The sequence below is a fragment of the Trichogramma pretiosum genome, unplaced genomic scaffold (assembly GCF_000599845.2).
Source record: "Trichogramma pretiosum strain Unisexual culture from Peru unplaced genomic scaffold, Tpre_2.0 scaffold30, whole genome shotgun sequence".
NCBI classification, from domain to species: Eukaryota; Metazoa; Arthropoda; class Insecta; order Hymenoptera; family Trichogrammatidae; genus Trichogramma; species Trichogramma pretiosum.
Window position 1 is genome coordinate 1,239,445 of NW_019641675.1, and position 20,168 is coordinate 1,259,612.

Below are 20,168 nucleotides of genomic sequence, written 5' to 3' on the forward strand. Positions count from 1 at the left end.
GCCATGCCAACCAGCAGCCGACTTTTCAAGGAGGAAGCTGTACCGTATAAAGTGGCAGGCTCCGAGTGAATTCAAGCCATATAGTGTGCTTTTATGATACCGTTTCTGCGGTCTCGTTCCCTCCCATGGTGGTACTGAGCCCGCGCGAGCCTCGGCATTAAGCATTATACATTGTGTACACCTACCAGACTTTTTCGGAGATATATATAGCATCCTGCCTACTTATTGGCCAATTTAAGTCGCCCCCCATTCGGTCTCGAGAGCGCGGCTTTATGAACGAGCTTACGAATTGTGGTTTTATTCTTCGCTCGCTTGTGCTCGATTTGCGAGGCTCGCGATCCATTTATGAAGCAAAACAGTCGCGCGCCCGATCGATAAATTTTCGACAAGGGCATTAGTTACGCGTAGAACTGTTAATATTACTTTTGACTTATTAATGTAAAATTAGAGGAAGTTTTTTCCTTCAAGCAGAAAAATTGAAGTAAGGATTTTCTGGTTTTCAAACTCAGTAATTCACATTTATCCGATATTTTGACTTTCAATTATTTCAATTATATTTAATTATTTTGACTTTGCAATTTGCGGATTTACGCTTAAGGAAACTCGCCATCTATCGGTGCAAATTGACTTTAAATTTTATTGAATTTTAACTCATTTTTTAAGTAACCAACGCCAAAAATAATTACTAACTAAAATATCAATGATTAATCAAAATGATTAAATTTGATTTTAGAATTAATCATTTTTCGTGCAGTCTAACCTCTTCTGACAGATAAGCGCATATTATGTGACCATTTATCTTTATGATCTACTGGAAATCCCCCAGAATGAATTGTAGCAAAAAATAACTTATGTATCATATTAATAAGCATTGTAATCGATATTTACATGAACAATTATTGGTTGTGTATGCAAAATAATTTTTCGATTGTGGATTCTAGGTGCCGATCGATCAGTACTCATACATTATTTTAATTATCGAATGTAAAAGTACCTTAAGTAAGTTTTAGTATACTTTACTCCAATTTCGATGTCTGGCTCTTCATTCAATCTGCATTCAAATTAAGGTTTCATAAACACGCCTTGTAATAATTCGTAAAACCTGTTGAATCGCTCGGGTCATACCCTCCCGCGGTGGCCGACACGCGATATAATGCATGAATGAAAAATGATTGCATAAGTCGAGGATAAATATCCCGCGGCACTTGTACTCGAACACCAATAGCCAGAAAGAAAGAGACCTAATAAATCTGTACGAACATACCTATGGGTACACCCACGATCGGCTTTACGACTCGCGTGTATTTTCTAATTTACACACTTTCCAGAGGGATACATTCTCGATTAATTCGCCGCATTCTGAAGTATCGGGCCGCGGGAGCGAAGAAAAAATTCACGGCGCGCGGCTGCTCCGACTGATAAGCAAAATAGAAAACAACGTTCGGTTTCCTATACTATAGAGATACATATATGTGCTGCAGGTGAAAGTCAATTCCACCGTAGGCAATTAAAATCGAATCATCGAGGCCGCGAGGGGAGTTTTACATTATATACGCATTGGCGAGCGCGTTGTGTCACCTCTCGGGCTCGCGCTGCGAACGATATGGTATATTTGCATGCGAGAGGCCTGCCTGGTATATTATGTTATATACTCGAGGTGGAAAAAATCTCGATGTATGAATCGAGTCAAAAAATTGATACCTGCGTCTATATAATAATGGCAAAGAAAGCGAAAATTTTTGTTGCTTATTATATACATGTACGAAAGCTCTGGACTTATATAAAGCGTAATCTTAACCGTGAATTATGATCGATTCGATCTTAATTGTACCGCGGAATTAGCTGCTGCTGTTGCCGATCGCAACATGTGCTTGAGTTATTTTAGCTCGGGGACGCGTGTCAGGATCAAGGAGAGTTAGCAAGAAAAAATCAAGCGAGTACATACTTGTATTGTATGGCTAATCACGACAAGAGCCTATAATATAACGCTTGACCGGCCGCTACATGTGTGCATATGTACACGAAGAAAAGCCACAAGTTGAGGTTCGTTCACCTCGGTGTATGTTTTTTTTCTACTCCATAATACACCATATATTATGTGCGCACGCACACGCGTGTGTGCATGTACGTGTAATATGTATATATAACGCGTAATCGCGCGCTTGTATACAGGAATATTAAGCCACGAGTGCGTCCGTTACGCTCGAATGTAGCATTAATGTAAGATGATGCAGCTTTGATCCTTGCGCGCTACGTTAACCGATGTCACGACGAGCGGATCGCAACCGATTTTTGGAAACACTCGTGTGTAATGGTCTCATAATAGATTAGAGATCATTCATATCGCATCAATAGCATTTTTTAACAACTTGCGCGATGACCATATTAGTGTTTCATGTCCGAAATTATCGAACATTTTTCAGAATTTTTTCAATGTCAAACCTTATCCGGAGACATGCTGCCGAGGTCAAAAGCAACTAGTGATCTATTTATATTTTTCACGACCATGTCAGAAACTTCCTCAATACAGGTGCACCAAAAAATACCTTAATATTTTAAAAATAGAGCTCTCTAGAAATCAGAACAACAAAATGTAAATTTTGTTTTTCTTCAGCGGCGATATAAAACTACGCTTGATAATGCAAATCAGAAGATATTCCGGCCCTATTACAATAGCTTTGCTGGATTTGAATATTCATTGTCAGAAAGATGCGGCAGCGGTGATTATTAAGCTTTGATCTATGATAAAGATAGGAAAAGAAGAGGTTGCAAAGTTCGAAACTTCCCGTCAATCGGAAATAGATTATGCATCAAATTAGTCTCTTTTTCACTTGCACGCGACTATATAAAGGTGTCAGATAATTGGATAGCTTCGAGTGCAATCTCAAACTCACTGGCGACAGTTTGTATTTTTACATTCGAGTGCGGTTGTCTTTGGACGATTTCTTCTTTATTAATAATTGTTTAAACCTCGCTATCAATTTAAAAAATTTTTATGGTGTTAAAAAACGTATAATTTTGATTCGGTGCAAGATTACACAAAGTCTAAAATCAATTTTTTTCTTATTACTACCTCTTATTGTTATCAAAATGAGCTGCGAAGAAAAAATTGTAATAAGTGGGATTGCTGGAAGATTTCCAGAATCCGACAATGTGCTTGAATTGCAACGTAACATCAATGAAAATATCAACTTCATCACAAAAGATGAACGTCGTTGGAAAGATTGTAAGTTAATGTATTTATAATGTTATACTTTTTACGCTGTTATGAAATAATATAAGGTAACTTCAGAATTCAGACAGTTTAAAAAAAAATAGTTCATATAATTGCCATTATGATTAATAACTTGATTCAGATCTTCTATTCAACTCGACCTCATCTAATTTGTTTCTTTTTAAAGATATGCCCATTACAATTGAATATTGAATTATATTATTATGTTCACGTAAAAATATTTTCTGCTTCTTTATACAATTGGTTAATAGACTATCCAGATGTGCCTTTTGGAGTTGGAAAAATTAACAATATCACCAAGTTCGATGCTACATTTTTTGGCATCCTACCAAAACAGGCCAACTCTATGGACCCTAAGAGCAGGATGATGTTAGAACACACTTTTGAAGCTCTAATGGATGCTGGTATCAATCCAAGTGAATTGAAAGGAACGAACACCGGTGTGTTTATGGGCTCGATCTACATAGAAAATGAACTTTTAGACGTACGTATACATTGTTTCATTATTTATTACAATAGTGAACAGAAGTAGTGTATGTACGATTTTAATAAACAAATTACTTTAGTCCAGATACACGTTTAAACAAACGATTTTTTTCAGTTATTGTTAGTGTTAAGCTCAAATGATACTGGTAACTCTATATTGTCTCCAACCTATTTATAATATATAATATATAAAGATTTAAAAATTATAAAATTTCCAAGAAATCAAAATAATTAGTCTCGATATGATCAAAATAAACGGACATAGAAGCATTCGAAAATTCACAAAATTTCGATGACAATTTCTATTGCGATAATTTGATTGCGCAGTGTAGATCACCTCAAAATATAGTATGCTTTTTTTGCTATTGAACATTCATTTTTGTTTTTAATTTTATTTTCAATTTTGTCATTTTGAACAATACTTTTATGTTTACGTAAACATAGTAAGATAGCACAGCACAGGAGGAATTCATTATGTAAAAAACTGGATCGCTGGATCAACTAGATCATTGGATCATTCGTTAGGGTCTTTGGCACAATTGAACATTCTTTTCATACATTTATTAAAAATTATGATGCGCTAGCGATGCGCCATGTCGATGTGAGCTTTAAGACTTCTTTTTTGTCCGAGGGATTTACCACATGTACCACATATATGTGTGATACCATTGTGTGATATTTTGACATGTTTATAGAGACCAGATCGATTTGTGTATTTTGTTTTTCACATAAATCACATGCATATGATGCACCGTATCAATGTGGAACTTGAGATAACTCTTTATTGAATATTTATTACAGCAAATCTCGCATGAATATTTATATATAAAGAAATTTAACATTTTTCGAAAAAAATGTACAGCGCGCTCATGAACCAATACATCATACTTAACAGTTATGTATTTATTGTATAATTAGAAGGAAATGCAAGATTCTTCTTGTATGCTGGCCAATCGCATTTCTTATTGGTTGGACGTCAAGGGGCCAAGCTTTACTCTCGATACTGGCTGCAGTTCAAGTATAACTGCCTTGGAAAGAGCTTTTCGTTCTATCAAGGATGGGACATGCGACACTGCAATTATAGGGGCATGTAATCTTTGTCGACATTGGATTTCCTCAAAACATTATATGGAATTGGGTGAATAATTTTTCAATATAAATATTGATTTTTTTTACAATTCATAAATTTAATTCACAAGTTAAATTTCAGGAGCTCTGTCGAGAGATTGCCGATGCAAAACCTTTGACGAATCAGCCGACGGCTACGTGCGCAGCGAGGCCGTAGTCGCTATGATTTTGCAAAAAGCAAGTGTCGCTCGTCGTTGTTACGCCACGATCGTCAATGCCAAAATAAGCCACGATGGTTATAAAACTGAGGGCCTAGTCCATCCGTCCGTGAAGGGACAGTTCGATCTCATGCGTAAGTGCTACGAAGAAGTCAATGCCGATCCCGGTATGACAGCTTTCGTCGAGGCTCATGGAACTGGGACTCGTGTCGGCGACGACGTGGAGGCAGCTGCTATAGATATATTTTTTGGCACTTCTCGTCAAAAACTTCCATTCAGTAAACCCGTACTCGTTGGTTCGATCAAATCCATCGTTGGACACAGCGAAATTGCAAGTGGTCTTGTCGGTTTGGTGAAAATAATCATGATGATGGAGACAGGATTAATGATCCCCAATTGGAACTTTAAAACTCATTCGAAGGAGCATCGTGGTTTCATAGAGAACCGTATGAAACTCGCCACGGAAACGCAACAATTACCAGACGGTTACGTAAGCATCAGCTCTTTTGGCTTGGGTGGTGCTTGCGCTCATGCGATATTAATTGCTAATCCAAAGAAGAAACTCGATGAATCACATATTGACAATTTACCCCGACTAGTATTTGCTTCTGGGGTAACTGAAGATTCTGTGCAATTTTTCTTAAAACAGGTAAATATTATATAGCGGGTGAAATCATAAGATTTTTAAAAAAACATTGTTTTTGGCAGTTGGAAAGTCAACCGATCGATCACGAGCAAATTCGTTTGCTTCATGAGATTTATTCTCGAAATATTCATAATCATTCTTTTAGAGGTTTTACAATCTTACCAGCAACTGGAATTGGCCATAATTCCAAGATCACGACCCAAAAATACGTGGATTCCAACAAAAAAATATGCTTTGTATTTTCTGGAATGGGATCTCAGTTTCGTGGAATGGGTAATAATAGACCGTAATATGGTTATAAAAGTATTACATAAATAACTTTTCATAGGATCACAACTATTGCGCATACCAACTTTTAGAGAGTCCATGGCAAAAATTCACGAAGTTTTAAAAACAAAAAATGTAGACATTTTCGAAATTCTCACTAAAGACCATTTCGATGACGTTATGAATTCTTTTCTGGGCATTACATCTATTCAGGTAATATATCATTAGATAAGAGTTCAACCTTATTTTATAAAATTATAAAATCAAAATATTCTTAAAAACTGCAGATCGGCTTGGTTGACTTATTTGAGGCAATTGGAATAGAACCTAATTACATAATTGGTCTCTCGATGGGAGAAATAGGATGTGCATACGCCGATGGAGCCCTCAGTCTCGAACAAGCTATTCTGTCTGCTTACGCTCGTGGAAAGGCCTCCTTAGATACGAAATTTCCAACTAAAGGAGCTATGGCTGTAGTACATCTTGAATTCGAAAAATTGGCTGTTTTGTTACCCTCGGATATCGACGTAGCTTGCTATAATTCACCTGAAAATACCACCATATCTGGACCATCTGAATCAGTAATGGTATTTTGTAAAGAATTAAGGTCTCGTGGTGTCACAGTTTCAGAATTAAATTGTGTCAACAACATCGCTTATCACAGCAGATACGTTTATCCAATCGAGGATAAATTATTCGAATTCATGCGCAGTTTTATAACCGAACCACGAGTACGAAGTGAGAAGTGGTGGAGTTCAGCCATTCCGAAAGAAAAATGGGATACAAAACTCGCTCGAACAGCTTCAGCTGAGTATTTTACTCAAAACTGTTTAAGTCCCGTACTATTTAAGCAAACTGCAAGTTTGATTCCAGATAATACTTATGTGATAGAAATTGCACCCAGAGCCTTCATGAGCACCATCTTGAAACAAGCAATGAAGCCGAATGTTACTATTTTAGATTTGCAACGTGGTTCGGATTCGGAAAGTACTTTGGAATCATTTTTAAGTCTTGTAGGTAAACTTTTTAATGAAGGATTTCAGCCTTGCATAGGTAACTTACTTATTTTATCAAAATCTTCCAAAATCGCATTAAAATATAGAGAATCTAAATAATATTTTAAAATTCGTGCAGCCAACATATACCCAAATGTCAATTTCCCTGTGAGTCGTTCAACTAGAATGATTGCTCCACTCATCGAGTGGGATCACTCCGAAACATGGGTAACACCATCCTGCGAAGATGTCGATAAAGCTGAAACGTCCTTTGAAATCCCTTTCGACATGAAAAGTGAATATTACCAGTTTTTGAGAGGTCACACATTGCGAGGAAGTGAATTATTTCCAGCTACTTTTTATATTGGCTTAGTTTGGTACGCCATGGCTAGGAAGTATGGCAAGAACCAGCATGAGTTACCAATTTCATTGAAAAATGTTACATTGAAACGTGCGACAAAAATACCAGATGAGGGAAAAATCACATTTTTTGTTAATTTGACACAAGGTAAGGCAGTTAAGTATTTGATAAGTTTTATATTCAATAGTTATTCTGCCTTAAGGTTCTGGAGCATTTGAAATTGTGGAAAGCAATGCCACTGTAGCAAGTGGCTTTGCAGAAATTCTGTCGGCACCGAATAACGAAGAAAATCCTTTGAATAAGGCCATAGCACAAAACGAATCGTCCATAATTTTAAGCAGTCAAGAATTTTACAAAGAAGTATCGATTCGAGGTTACGAGTACAAAGATCCATTCCGCGGAGTGAAAAGCTACAACCCGAATGATGGCTGGGCCAAAATTCTTTGGGATGGTAATTGGATTGCATTCATGGACTGTGTCATGCAACTGATTATGATGAAAGTGAATAGGGAATTTTTAATACCCACTAGAATAAAAAATTTTACCATTGATCCAAAAGCTCAAGGAAAAGCAGTAAGACGGCTTTCTGATTCTAAAGGTAAAAAAGAGATTTCGTTAAAAGCTAACACCATTTCAATGAAAAATTACTTAAGCTTTCATGAATAAACAACGATAACTTCGAAAACATTCATAAAAATTAGTTATTTTACAAAACGCGTACAAAATATGCATGAAGTGGCGTTTATTGGTATCGCTCTTTTCTTTTGATTATACGTCTCTTCATAAAATCATTGTTTGTATCATAAGTGATCATGAATACTGATCAGACATTTTTTACTCCATCTATTGATGAAATCAAAAAGCTGATCATAATCAAATACAATACCTTTGATTACGATCATTACCCATACTCAATTTGCCTATGGAAGCTTAACTTAAAAAAGTGGACATTTTTAATGAAAAGATCATTATAAAGATTAATGTACAACTTAATAAAAAATTTTAGCTATTGAACTATTACTATTACTATTAAAGAATTCTTATTTTAAAAAATGTGATAATATTTTAGGTCTAATTGAATTACCAGCTTATTTGAGCGAATTTGAGAATAGTGTCTACTGTGGTGGGGTAAGCATTTCGAACATAGAACTTCAGTCGATGTATTTGAAAGATAACTCGACGCCTCCGCTCCTGGAGAAATATTGCTTCTTACCTTATGGTGACGTTGATCGAGCGGATTTCAATGAAGTGGCCAGACTCGCGATTGATTTGACGTTAAAAAATAACCAGCCAAGTAAAATTCATATTATGGAATACATAGATTCCATGGAATTGTTGCCGCATACCGATATTATCATGACCCCACGGATGGAAACTATTTTGAGGGATAACAACGTCAACAGTAAATTATTCTTTTATAACGATCGATCGGATTTGGTGTCTACTTTTAATCTTCCAAGAAATGTTGAAGTCTTGGAACCAAATGCGATCAATCGTCGAAAATTCGATTTGGTCGTTGGTTATCAATTGTTGGAACCAAATCAGCATAAAACTTTGGAAAATTTACTGCTCAATGTTACTGAACGTGGATTCATCTTGACGTATGAAAAAAGGGACAATAATATCGATGTGAAAGCTCCCGCAAAGAAAATGGAAAATCTGAAGGTCATTGCTGAAAAAACATTCAGCATATTTCGACTGGTTCTCTTAAGAAAAATCGATCCAGTTAAAAAACACTTTGATGTTATATATGTCGATAATAATCAATTCAAATGGATCGCTCAACTCAAGACACTATTAAGCTCGTATCCGAACGAACCACAATTCAATGATCGCAGAATTTTATTAGTTGGTCAAAACGATCTGGACAATGGTAAGGATTGAAAAATCAAGAAATCAAAGAAATCAACTCTCCACAAGGAAATGTTCACTCACAGATGATTTTTTTCAGGATTGCAAGGTTTAATTAATTGCCTGATACAAGAATACGGTACTTCGTATATCAGAGGAATTCTGATACAAGACACCAATACTCGTCCATTTTCCCTTGATGATACCATGTACTTGGAACAGATTCGCAATGATTTGGTCGACAACGTTTTGAGGAAGGATGGCGTTTGGGGATTCTACAGTCACAGAATTTTGCCGGATTTGGAGCCGAAACTTTGCCATCATGCCATTATCAAACCTTCAAGCGACAATGATCTCAGCTCGTTCCAATGGACCGAGGGAACTATCAAAGAAGACAAAAAAAATGTCATAAGCGTCTGTTACGCAGCGATCAATTTCAAGTAAAAAAACACTCACAAAATTATCAATCGAGATGTTTAAATCTCTTTTAATTTTACTCGCAGGGACGTAATGACCAGCAGCGGCAGACTTCAGAAAAACGACGTGGGAAAAGATTGCCTGCACAGTGAACTGCCCTTCGGCATGGAAATCAGCGGCATCAATCACGAAGGAAAGCGAGTCATGGGTGTGGTGAACGGCGACGGCTTCTCGAATTTCTGCGAGAACAATGACTGGACTTTCGACGTTCCCCAGGCCTGGTCACTGGCGGAGGCGGCCACCGTACCCTGGGCCTACATCACCGCCTATTGGGCACTGCACCACTTGGGTAAATATCGCACGCTGCAATAGGCCCACCGCGAGACAAATTGTAGCTGGCATATTTACACTCAGGCCGAGTCAAAGCCGCGGACAAGGTGCTGATCCACGCCGGAGCCGGGGCGGTCGGTCAGGCGGCCATCCGTCTGGCGCTGCACGAGGGCTGCGAGGTCTTCACCACCGTGGGCTCGGAGGCGAAGCGACGCTTCGTGCGCCAACTCTTCCCGACGATCGACGAGGACCACATCGGGCCGTCGCGCTCGACCGGCTTCAAGTCGATGATCGTGCAGGCGACCAAGGGACGCGGAGTCGATCTGCTCGTGAACTGCCTGGCCGGCGACAAGTTCGCGGCCTCGCTCGAGTGCATGGCGCCCAACGGCCGCTTCATCGAGATCGGCATGTCCGACATACAGTCGGATTATCAGATTGGTATGAGTAACTTCGCTCGTGGCGTAAGCTTTCAAGCCTTCGACGCGACCAAGATCTTCGTCGACGACGAGATGCATCGGACGATGCGCGGTTACCTGGAAGACGGCATTAAGAATTCCGTAGTGAAACCCATCAGCTACAAGATCTTCGAGAAAAACGAGATGGAGAAAGCCGTGCGCTTGATGGCTCACGGTGGACACATCGGCAAGCTCTTGATCAGAATTAGCGACGAGGAGAGTGGAATGAACGAAAAGATGCTGGCCATGCCGAGATACCATTGCTATCCCGAGCGCAGTTACGTGATCATCGGCGGTCTTGGTGGATTTGGCCTGGAACTAGGTAAGTCTCGGCGTTAAACGTAGATCCAACTCGATGCAATTGAAGACGTCGATTATTTCCAGCTCACTGGCTCGTTTTACGAGGAGCTCGAAATATCGTGCTCGTCTCGAGGAGCGGCATTAAAACGGGCTACCAGCAAACGAGGATCAAATTGTGGAAAGACAACGGGGTCGATGTCCTCGTGATACGCGGCAAAAACTTGAGCAAACAGGAGGATTGCGCGAAGATCTTGAGCACCGCCAATCTAATGGGACCCGTCGACGCCATATTCAACTCTGCCGTTGTCCTGAAGGACGCGTTGTTCGAGCATCAGAGTCCGGAGACGTTCGAGGACGTGCTCCAGTGCAAAGCCCGGGCTACCGAGCACTTCGATCGCCAGAGCAGATCCGCTTGTCCGAAGATGAGGCACTTCGTCGTCTTTTCATCAGTAGCGAATGGCAAGGGTAACGTCGGTCAAACGAATTACGCCATGGCCAATTCGGTGAGCAGTGGTATTTATTTTACGCGGTACAGTGAAATGATTTATAAAAATTATAATCGCTCGATCTAGATCATGGAACGTATATGCGAGAGACGCCAACAAGAAGGTCTACCGGGCTTAGCCATACAATGGGGTCCCATCAGAGATGTCGGTGTGGTAGCCGATATGGACGACGTCGCCCAGTCACAACTCAAAAATCTCGGGTTCGACCTGCAGAAAATTAACTCGTGTCTGGATGCCCTCGAAAAATTTTTACTGCAAAGCAACCCGATAGTCTCGAGCTTGGTATTGCTGGGAAAAACGAACGATGCCGACAAAGAGAAGAAGGTCGACGTATTCGAGGAAATTTGCAACGTCATGAGTGCGTATTCGAGCGAACCGTCGAACGATTGTATAATATATATCGGTGGATAATTATTTGTGTTTCTCCAGATTTCAAGAATTTGGATAAGATCGATCCAGATGCGACTTTCTTGAGCTTGGGTATCGATTCTATCATGGTGACGGAAGTTGGAAATATCTTGGAGCGACGGGTCAATACTTTCTTCACTAGCAAAGATATAAGGGACATGACCTTTAATAAGTTGAGAGAGATCAACAATAATATAATCATACGTTGATTATTGCTTTTTTTCAATTGTTTAGGGGAGTATTGCACCATTTTTTGATTTTTGTATTTCCTGAAAAATTATCAGGAATTTTATAAATGAACGCTTTTGTTTAAAAGCTCAAAGGGGGCTTAAATAATTATATATACTTTTATTTATAGTATTAAGCTGAAAAAGTGAAAAAAAATTTTTTCAGAAAACAGGCATAAGAGCCTTTTTCAATACCTCATTTGCAAGTACTTTGTCCAGTTAAATACTTACAAACACTTAAATTAACTGGTATAAGTCAATAAACCTTCAGCGATAAGCATTTGGGATATCTAAGCTGTTTGCCGTACGATTCCAAGTGTTTGCATGACACGATTGAGTTGTATGTGGTTTCAATTTCTTTGATGGATCATTATTCATCAACGCAATCTCAAGCTAAGCATAAGATCAAATTTGACTACTTTCACATACAATTTAATAGAATATTTTATTCATTAATGATTACTTTGATAAATTTTTTTTCTTTGCACTCTATAAGCAGCCCTCAATGTATTTTATGCTTAGGTTTAAGTCTATTTTCTTTATTTGCTCTATATGCATGCTAATTTTGTTATTTTTAAGCCTTTAATTTGCTCTAATTATTAATTAAATTTTTTTGCCATTATTGCTAGTTGACATTCGGTCTTTTGACCTTGGAAAAAATAAATTTGTCCAAATCAAATCTGTAATGTAGTAGCTTATATCTGTGACGCGTACGACAAATAAAAATGTACTAAATATATACTCGTGGTAACAATAATTGCATGAAGCTTGTCAAGTTCTTGAAATGATCAAATTAAACTTTTATCGTCATATATAATATATTCCGTATGTCAGTTAGACTTGTGTTTCTTCAAAATCTGCTAATATCTTTTGAAACCTCACGATCGTTTTAGCAATAGCTTTCATTTCTCGTTTAAAATAAAAGCTCTAGTTGGGCAACAGCCGGACGAGTCCGAGAACTGTAACTGCCAAATGAAAAAAAAGAGCTGAAGAAGCATCGCGTGTGCGTAACAGATTGAAGGATTCACCGCATGGGCATATCTTACCTTTAATACCGAGAGAGTGTAGGAAGGTAAAATTAGCAAGCGCACGAAGCGCATACGTATTGCCTATATGGAGTTTACCGCATGAAATTTATGTGATAGTTCGTAGAATGAAATTTTATAATAAATGTTTGAAATTGAAAAATACAGTGATGGTTAATTCCTTCAAAAAAGTTATGGGTATAAAACTTTGGTTTCCAAAATCAGTCAATTTTCTGTAGGTAATACTTTTATTACAGCTTTCACTTATAAAGAATAGACACACGCTAAAATGCTTTGTATTAAACACATATACTCTATCAATTTAAAAATCCTCAAACTTATTAATTTTATAGAAACCAGTCCAATTTGAAATATGGCATTCGTCGCGTTTAATGCGATCCAGCCCATGTACATAATGTGTAGGAAGTTGGCTTTGGCACGCGGTAGCTTATATACGCGCGTCTAGCGCAGTACAGCACGTAAAGTAGCGGATCTTTGCGCTCGCAAACATAGACACGCTCCTCCTTATATATATACAGTATAAACGTCGTGTACACCAGAGCGCATAGAAAAATATCTGCGCATTTCGCGAAAGCTCTTGAGATAAGGGCATTCCGATTACGCGGAGAACCTCATTGGGCTGCAGAGTGAGCCCTTTGTTTTTCTGACTGTGTAAGCGTGTGTATGCTTAATGTTTTTCTCTTTTTGTTTAATTGCCGCGGCCTGTACACACCATAGCGCTTAAATGCAGTAGACTCGGAACAGTTATGGTTGCAAAGATATTTTGACGTAACTAGAGGAGCGTGGGTTTCATCGGAAAAGTGGCAGGTACGCGCGAATTTTCGCGAAGTATGAATTTTGCGGAAATGAGATTCTCGTAAGATAATCGTCTTGATATATGCTGGAATTATATGATATGAGGCTCGAAAACCGAGATCTACTAGCGCTTCTGGCACCGCATAAATCTTTAGCGAAAAAGAAAAACAAATTTCTGCATACACGCGACGATATGAGGCATCTCTTCTGATTACTCTACCAGAAGTGCTCACTATCAATAATAGCATAATGCCCAAAAACTGACCATTTAAAATGTTTTGCAATATAATACCAATTATTGGCTTGTTTTCGGCGATTTATAAATGTTTCGATTATGTTGAAAATATCTAACGCATTTACCGCTAGATGGCGAGTGCTTTTATCTGTGAATCTGCAAGTGGCAACGTGAATACGTTTGTATAAATCAAAGCACGGTTCTAAAAATATATATCTTCTGTGCTTGAAGGCAGTACCCAAATAAAAACTGACGAGGGGTACTGAGAGCTGCGCTCGTTTTATTGTTCATGTGATGAGAGGCTTGATGGTGGAGTATGGAGCACGTCGATCATGCCATGGCCTGGGAGTTACAGAGACGACAAATCTTGGAATGATTAATGAACGAAACGGATAGATCGGTACCATAATTGTAAACAATATGGCAATCAACACTGATCGTGCTGATAGTCGGAACAAATTAGTTTGAATGTTGTCTTTCCCGATTAAACAACTAATAATACCAAAAGATAAACTTTACTCATTCAATTTCTGTAGTACTAAATAAAAGAGTCCATCGTTTATTTTGAGCTCCAAAATGGATAAAAGTGAAAGGAAATCCGACTTGAAAAACGACGAAGTCGTTTCGAGAGATAATTTTAATGAACAAGATATTGTTGTTTCAGACGACAAAAAATACGTTTGTGATATTTATCAGAATGCATTTATGCTAGAATCGAGTATGATATCCCATCGAAACACGATTTACAGTGAACTAAAAGATTTCGCTTGCGACAAGTGCGAACAGAAATTTGAGTTCCGAAGCCATTTGAGCAGGCACCAAATATCAATGCACAAAGGCCGCAATGATTTTGCATGCGACCAGTGCGAAAAAAAATTTGAGAAAAAATCGAGTTTGCTCGTGCATCAAAAATCAGTACACAAAGATCAAAAAGATTTCACATGCAAAAAGTGCGAGAGGAAATTTGAAAGTAAATCAACTTTACTCAAGCACAAAAAAATATTCCACGAAGTTTTCAAAGATTATTTATGTGAAAAGTGTACGAAGAGATTTGGAAATAAACAGAGTTTGCTCATGCACATAAAGACAGTACACGATGGTCGGAAAAATTTGTCCTTCAAAGTTCTCAGAGATTACTCATGTAACAATTGCGAAAAGAAATTTGGACAAAAATCAGATTTGCTTATTCACCAAAGGACAGTCCACATATAATAATTTGCTCATAAGAGCAAAATTATTCGATATTAATTTCCCGAGTTTTCAAAAATAAACTACGTAAGGGAATAAAAATTCAAGTTTAATCAAATGACTTAACTACGAGCAGAAAATAAAACTTTGCGCAGTGTTGGTTCTTTTTCAAATTCGTTACTGGCGGGACATGTCATGCCATAGCGTTGGACACGACAAAGGGCTCTGCGGAGCTGGTCTCTCCGTGAAGCTTTAATTTAAAGCAACAACTTAAACTTAAACGTAACTTTGAACATCTCTATGTAAACATGAGACTTTATCTTTGAGTTATTTTTCAAAATTGTCCCAAAATTTTGGAAGGATTCCCATGATCTTGCTCGTATTAGTGCCGCTTATTGAATTATACTTATAATGATTCATAGAAGACATCTTTAAATCTTACTAAAATATACTTAAGGAGGTTCCCTCGGGTAACACGCTAGTCAATTGAGAGTTCGCGCAGTAACATGGGTTAAGTTAGCTGGCTTGTCGTCTGCTAGCCCTAGAACGAGCCGAAAAAGTCGTGTTTTCGCGTCTTTTATTAAAAAAATATTGAAAAAACGGCAGGCTACCTCTACTTTGAGACACGGTTTTTGAAAGATAAGAACTTTCTCTACAATTTGTATATAATCATTCCTCTGCGAACTTTGATTTCTTTTCATAAATTGTAAATGTATCTCAAATTTTCATGAATTCCTATGTTGCCCATGTTAATTTTCGAAACTTTGATCGCATTTTTCTCGAGATTTTGCCTGGCTTGGGCATATGAGAGTTATACCATTGGATTCGGGAGGTCAAAATCTATCGATATTGATATATGTACTTCTTGCGAACTTTGCAAGGGAACCTTCTTAAAATTTAATTATTTTGAAAGTTCACACATAACTCAAAAAATACATTTGTCCATATCGATAATGTATTCAAGTTTTAAACGTAAATATTAAATGATCAACTTTAAAATTTTCTACGTATCCACAATAAACTAATCAATTTACGCCAACAACCAATTAAAATTCAGGAAAGATGTATACTCACTACAGTGCGTAAAAAAGTATACTATTCTTTTTGTTAACAAAACGAAATAGTAATACTTACAAATCACGTTAATATGATAAATAAATAATATTCATATTGATATTTATCCTTCATAATCAAATAAAGTTATTCCTGTAACAATTGTAATTAATAACAAACATTTTTCTATCAACAGTTTATAATTACAGCAAAATTATGAATTAAAAATTATTGGCGATTAAAATCAAAAATTAAAATTAAAAATTAATGTAACGAAACGTCGATGCGCAAAGAACTTCCTTGAACTCGCGACAACGACTCGAACCGACCAAATAAAGTCTTTGGTGAGTAAACGACTACACACGAAATTAACACACGGCTTTTTTATACCTTCTCTTATTTTTTATATGTATGTATGAATGTGTTTGCTTTAAAAATATAATCACTTGAGGTTGCTGCAGCGCGATGATTTCTTTTGGGTAAAGATTGTTTATCGAATTTCTATTATTATACAAAAAGTTGATAGAGACGTTTCTAAATTCGTTAACTAAATTAAGATTAAATAATTTAATGAGTAAGGAGAGACTGTAAAACAATAGTTGTGAAAAAACTTTGAAACGACGTACGTCCAAAATTATTTATTTGTCAGAATTCAGTTTTCACCCACGCATTTTAAAGGTAAACAACAAACTTTTTGCAATATTTAAGGTCAAAAATTCAACACAAGGCGAATTTCCTCATGAAATTAATTATTTCGAGGATTTTTCCGGGGTTTCTCAGCGAAAGCCTTCCAATCGTTCTCAAGCTCGTTTTGAAGGGGTTGCAAATCTCTGCAACTTTCCCATCGAACACAGTAGAATCTAACTGGTGCAGGTAATTATAGTTGTTTAAACAAACTCAGAAGTAGCTGCAGCGTTTCCACTTCACCACCCTAAAGAATTCCATATAAAATGTACCCGAACACTTAATGAAATTCGAAATGTAGCTCAAATGCTGAGTCATGTTTGTCTGTGTGTACGTTTCATACATAGCATCTCTTTACGATAGCTTGCCTACGTGTTATTTACTTTCTCTCTGATTCTAATGCACTCTGAGCGTTAGGGCGGAGCCTAAAGTGGCGCTGCAGTCACCATTTACATGTAATCTTATGGAAAAAACAGAACTTCCTGTCAAAAACACATGCTCGGCCGGGCCAATAGATCATATAGCGCATGCATAGTCAGTACACGTTTAGAAGTTGCAGCTTAAATAGACGTAGATCGCATTGACGACAGTTAGTGATTTTTGAGAAGTAAATCTCAATTTATAATAAATATATATTCATATACATAAACAAAAAGTGATTGTGTGCTGTGTATAAGTGACCAGAATGATGTCTACATCCAATAACGTACCTAATAAAAGAGGTGAAAGTTTCGTCAGTGAAAGCGACGACTGTAGGTTAAAACACGTGGATGATTTTAACCAAAAACAATTACAAAATTTGAAAAAAGTACGAGTAAAGACCGGTTGGACCAATTGGTTCAAAAAAGGACGACATCGTCATCTCGATCAACTTTATCCCTTAATCAGCGATTGGAGGGGACCACTTCCGGATCTGCGGGACATTTTTCCCAAGAAAAAAATTGAATTTCTTCTCAAGGAATCTATAAATTGTATGTACGAAAACCCGCATGATAATCGAGGGAAACGATTTATTGAGTTCGTGGCTCGCAGCGGCTACAAAGATATGGGATCCGACATTAATATAGTCGGCAAGCTATCGCAGCGTCGCAGCACACCTCTACATCACGTGGCCGAATTATTGGACGATCGAGGACGTGACGTGGCTCGTGAGCTTTTTACAATTTACGATAGATTTTTTGTAAATTACATCGACAAGTCAGGCTTCACTCACTTCCATGTGGCCTGCAGGTATGGCTTTGACGACCTCGTCGAAAAATTCCTCGAACACGGACAAGACCCCAATTGTCTCGATAACGTCAAAGGTAATTCGTCGCTGATTTTGGCTCTGAAGTACGGCCATGTACGCGTGGCTGAAACGCTGCTGAGAAAATGCGCGGATCCACATTTGGCCAACTTTAATAAATCTACTCCTCTGCATGTCGCTTGTCAGGTACTCAACGACAACGATGACTTCATAAAAAAATTCTTCTTGATCAACGACGTTAACCGTCGAACGGTGCGCATTGACGCTCAGAACAAGTGGGGTCTGACACCACTGCACATAGCTGTGTCTCGTAACTCGGTCAAATTGGTCGAATTTCTGCTGAGAAGAGGGGCCAGTCCGAATATATCTAACGTAGACGGATTGACACCTTTGCATATTATTTGCCAGACAAAATGCAGCGATGATTTGGCGAAGATGTTCTTCGAAATCATCGACGAAATTCATCAATCGGTACAGGTTGATGCTCGGGACCGAACGGACTCTACACCATTATGTCATGCTGTGTCATTTGGGCACAAGACGATGGTCGAATTTCTGCTGAGAAGAGGGGCCAATCCGAATATATCTGACGTAGACGGATTGACACCTCTGCATATCATTTGCCAGACAAAATGCAGCGATGATTTGGCGAAGATGTTCTTCGAAATCATCGACGAAATTCATCAATCGGTACAGGTTGATGCTCGGGACCGAACGGACTCTACACCATTATGTCATGCTGTGTCATTTGGACACAAGACGATGGTCGAACTGCTGCTGAGAAGAGGGGCGGATCCACATTGGACCGATGATTTCGGATTGACACCTGTGAGTTTTTGCCTCGAAGAGGGAACTGAAGACTTGGTGAAACTCTTCTTCCAGGTCAATGACGAACTGAACCGTCACTTGCAGATCAACGACGCTTGGAACGGATTGCTCATGAGCTCACCACTGCAATCGGCTGTGCAGAATCTGAGGCCAATTGTGTTCGATGTACTCTTGAATCATGGTGCAGATCTATCTAGATTTGTTTTTCCCTCTGCATCAGACCTTGTCCTTTGTCTGAATGGTTTATTGAGGAGGAGGGAAGAGCGGCCTTACAGTATTAATTTTAAATTGGAACTAGCATCTGGTCTGTTGTCCTTCGTCGATAGTCTTGAGAAGAGAGAGTACGAATTGAAAAGAAAAGACGCCTTGACGATAATGAGATTGTTTTCCTATTACGGATTATTCAAGAAGTCGGCTGATGTTGAGAAATGTTGGTTCGACGATGAGGAATTCAAAAGTAGAGCAAAAGAATTGATGATAAAGCCGAGCCTATCACTCTACGATCTGATCCGGTTAAAACCCGAAGAGGCAGCGAAACAACTCACAAATATGGATTACTTGGAGTTTGCGCGCTCAAAAAAATTGCTCGAACTCCCCGAAAAGTACCAGGAGGCTTGTGCTGTCCATCTGTGCGAGAAGCTATCGAGAAGATTTTTCCATTGCTGGGCCCTAAAATCTTATATGAAGTTGACGCGCAACCGATTGTCGATCCCTTTCTGCGAAATGATCATCGATATGCCAACTAACCAAAATCTATATAATATTTGCTTGGCGGCTCTAAAGCACAGCTCATGGTGTACGTACATGGTCATGAAGCATTTTGATTTAGCTGAAATCTAGTACAATTAAATGTTGCAAACTTTTTATGTTATTACAATAAATAAAATTTGAAAAATGACTTTCAATTTTCTTTTTAATAAATACACTATTCAACGATAATTTAAACAGAGTTTACCTTCTCTCATTTTTCATACGTGCATGTGTATGCACGTATTTTAAAAATATATAATCACCCGACGATGTTGTAGCGCGATGTTTGCTTTTGGATAAAGACTGTTTATCGAATTTTTATCGCTGCGGTTGAAACTTGAAAATGTGATTTCATATCACACAAAAAGTTGAGCGCGTAGTCAATCGGAGTCATATATAGTCAATGAGTTATTCCTTTGTTTCTCATAATACAAAAATCTGGGTCGAAATTATTTTTGCAGAATACCTTTTTTTTATCATCGCGTTCATCATCGCGAACTCGAGTGCGTGATCAAAGGACGGAAACATACTCGTCCCCGCTCAACGCGAAAGCCGTGCGACAGACCTTTGAAT

The 20,168-nt window shown here is 38.2% G+C and overlaps 2 protein-coding genes across 5 annotated transcripts; both read left to right on the forward strand.

The window, feature by feature from the left end:
* The first annotated feature begins 6,337 nt into the window (after positions 1–6,337).
* On the forward strand, positions 6,338–11,781 carry LOC106652998 (fatty acid synthase-like). The gene is made up of 10 exons (XM_023460671.1): positions 6,338–6,973; positions 7,055–7,423; positions 7,479–7,874; positions 8,346–9,149; positions 9,228–9,567; positions 9,631–9,893; positions 9,959–10,651; positions 10,714–11,132; positions 11,202–11,493; positions 11,565–11,781. The coding sequence occupies exons 1-10, from the start codon at positions 6,388–6,390 to the stop codon at positions 11,750–11,752; spliced, it is 4,350 nt and encodes a 1,449-aa protein (XP_023316439.1). The 5' UTR covers positions 6,338–6,387; the 3' UTR covers positions 11,753–11,781.
* A 5,639-nt stretch (positions 11,782–17,420) lies between these two features.
* LOC111694034 (ankyrin-1-like) lies at positions 17,421–19,706 on the forward strand. Of its 4 annotated transcripts, XM_023460669.1 has the most exons (4): positions 17,421–17,919; positions 18,002–18,075; positions 18,204–18,380; positions 18,600–19,706. In XM_023460669.1, the coding sequence occupies exons 1-4, from the start codon at positions 17,457–17,459 to the stop codon at positions 19,683–19,685; spliced, it is 1,800 nt and encodes a 599-aa protein (XP_023316437.1). In that variant the 5' UTR covers positions 17,421–17,456; the 3' UTR covers positions 19,686–19,706. The 4 variants fall into 4 exon arrangements, with proteins under 4 accessions (XP_023316437.1, XP_023316435.1, XP_023316436.1 ...); XM_023460670.1 differs by having other exon boundaries at positions 17,670–17,742; positions 17,804–18,380; XM_023460667.1 differs by having other exon boundaries at positions 17,421–18,380.
* Positions 19,707–20,168: the final 462 nt, after the last annotated feature.

Excerpts from the sequence above, each read along its gene's own strand:
- LOC106652998 (XM_023460671.1), top strand. The coding sequence starts at position 6,388 with ATGGCTGTAGTACATCTTGAATTCGAAAAATTGGCTGTTTTGTTACCC. Across the intron at positions 7,424-7,478 it reads TTTTGTTAATTTGACACAAG|GTTCTGGAGCATTTGAAATT; the intron begins GTAAGGCAGTTA and ends TTCTGCCTTAAG. Across the intron at positions 9,150-9,227 it reads TCAAAACGATCTGGACAATG|GATTGCAAGGTTTAATTAAT; the intron begins GTAAGGATTGAA and ends GATTTTTTTCAG.
- LOC111694034 (XM_023460667.1), top strand. The coding sequence starts at position 17,457 with ATGATGTCTACATCCAATAACGTACCTAATAAAAGAGGTGAAAGTTTC. Across the intron at positions 18,381-18,599 it reads GAAGAGGGGCCAGTCCGAAT|ATATCTGACGTAGACGGATT; the intron begins ATATCTAACGTA and ends GCCAATCCGAAT.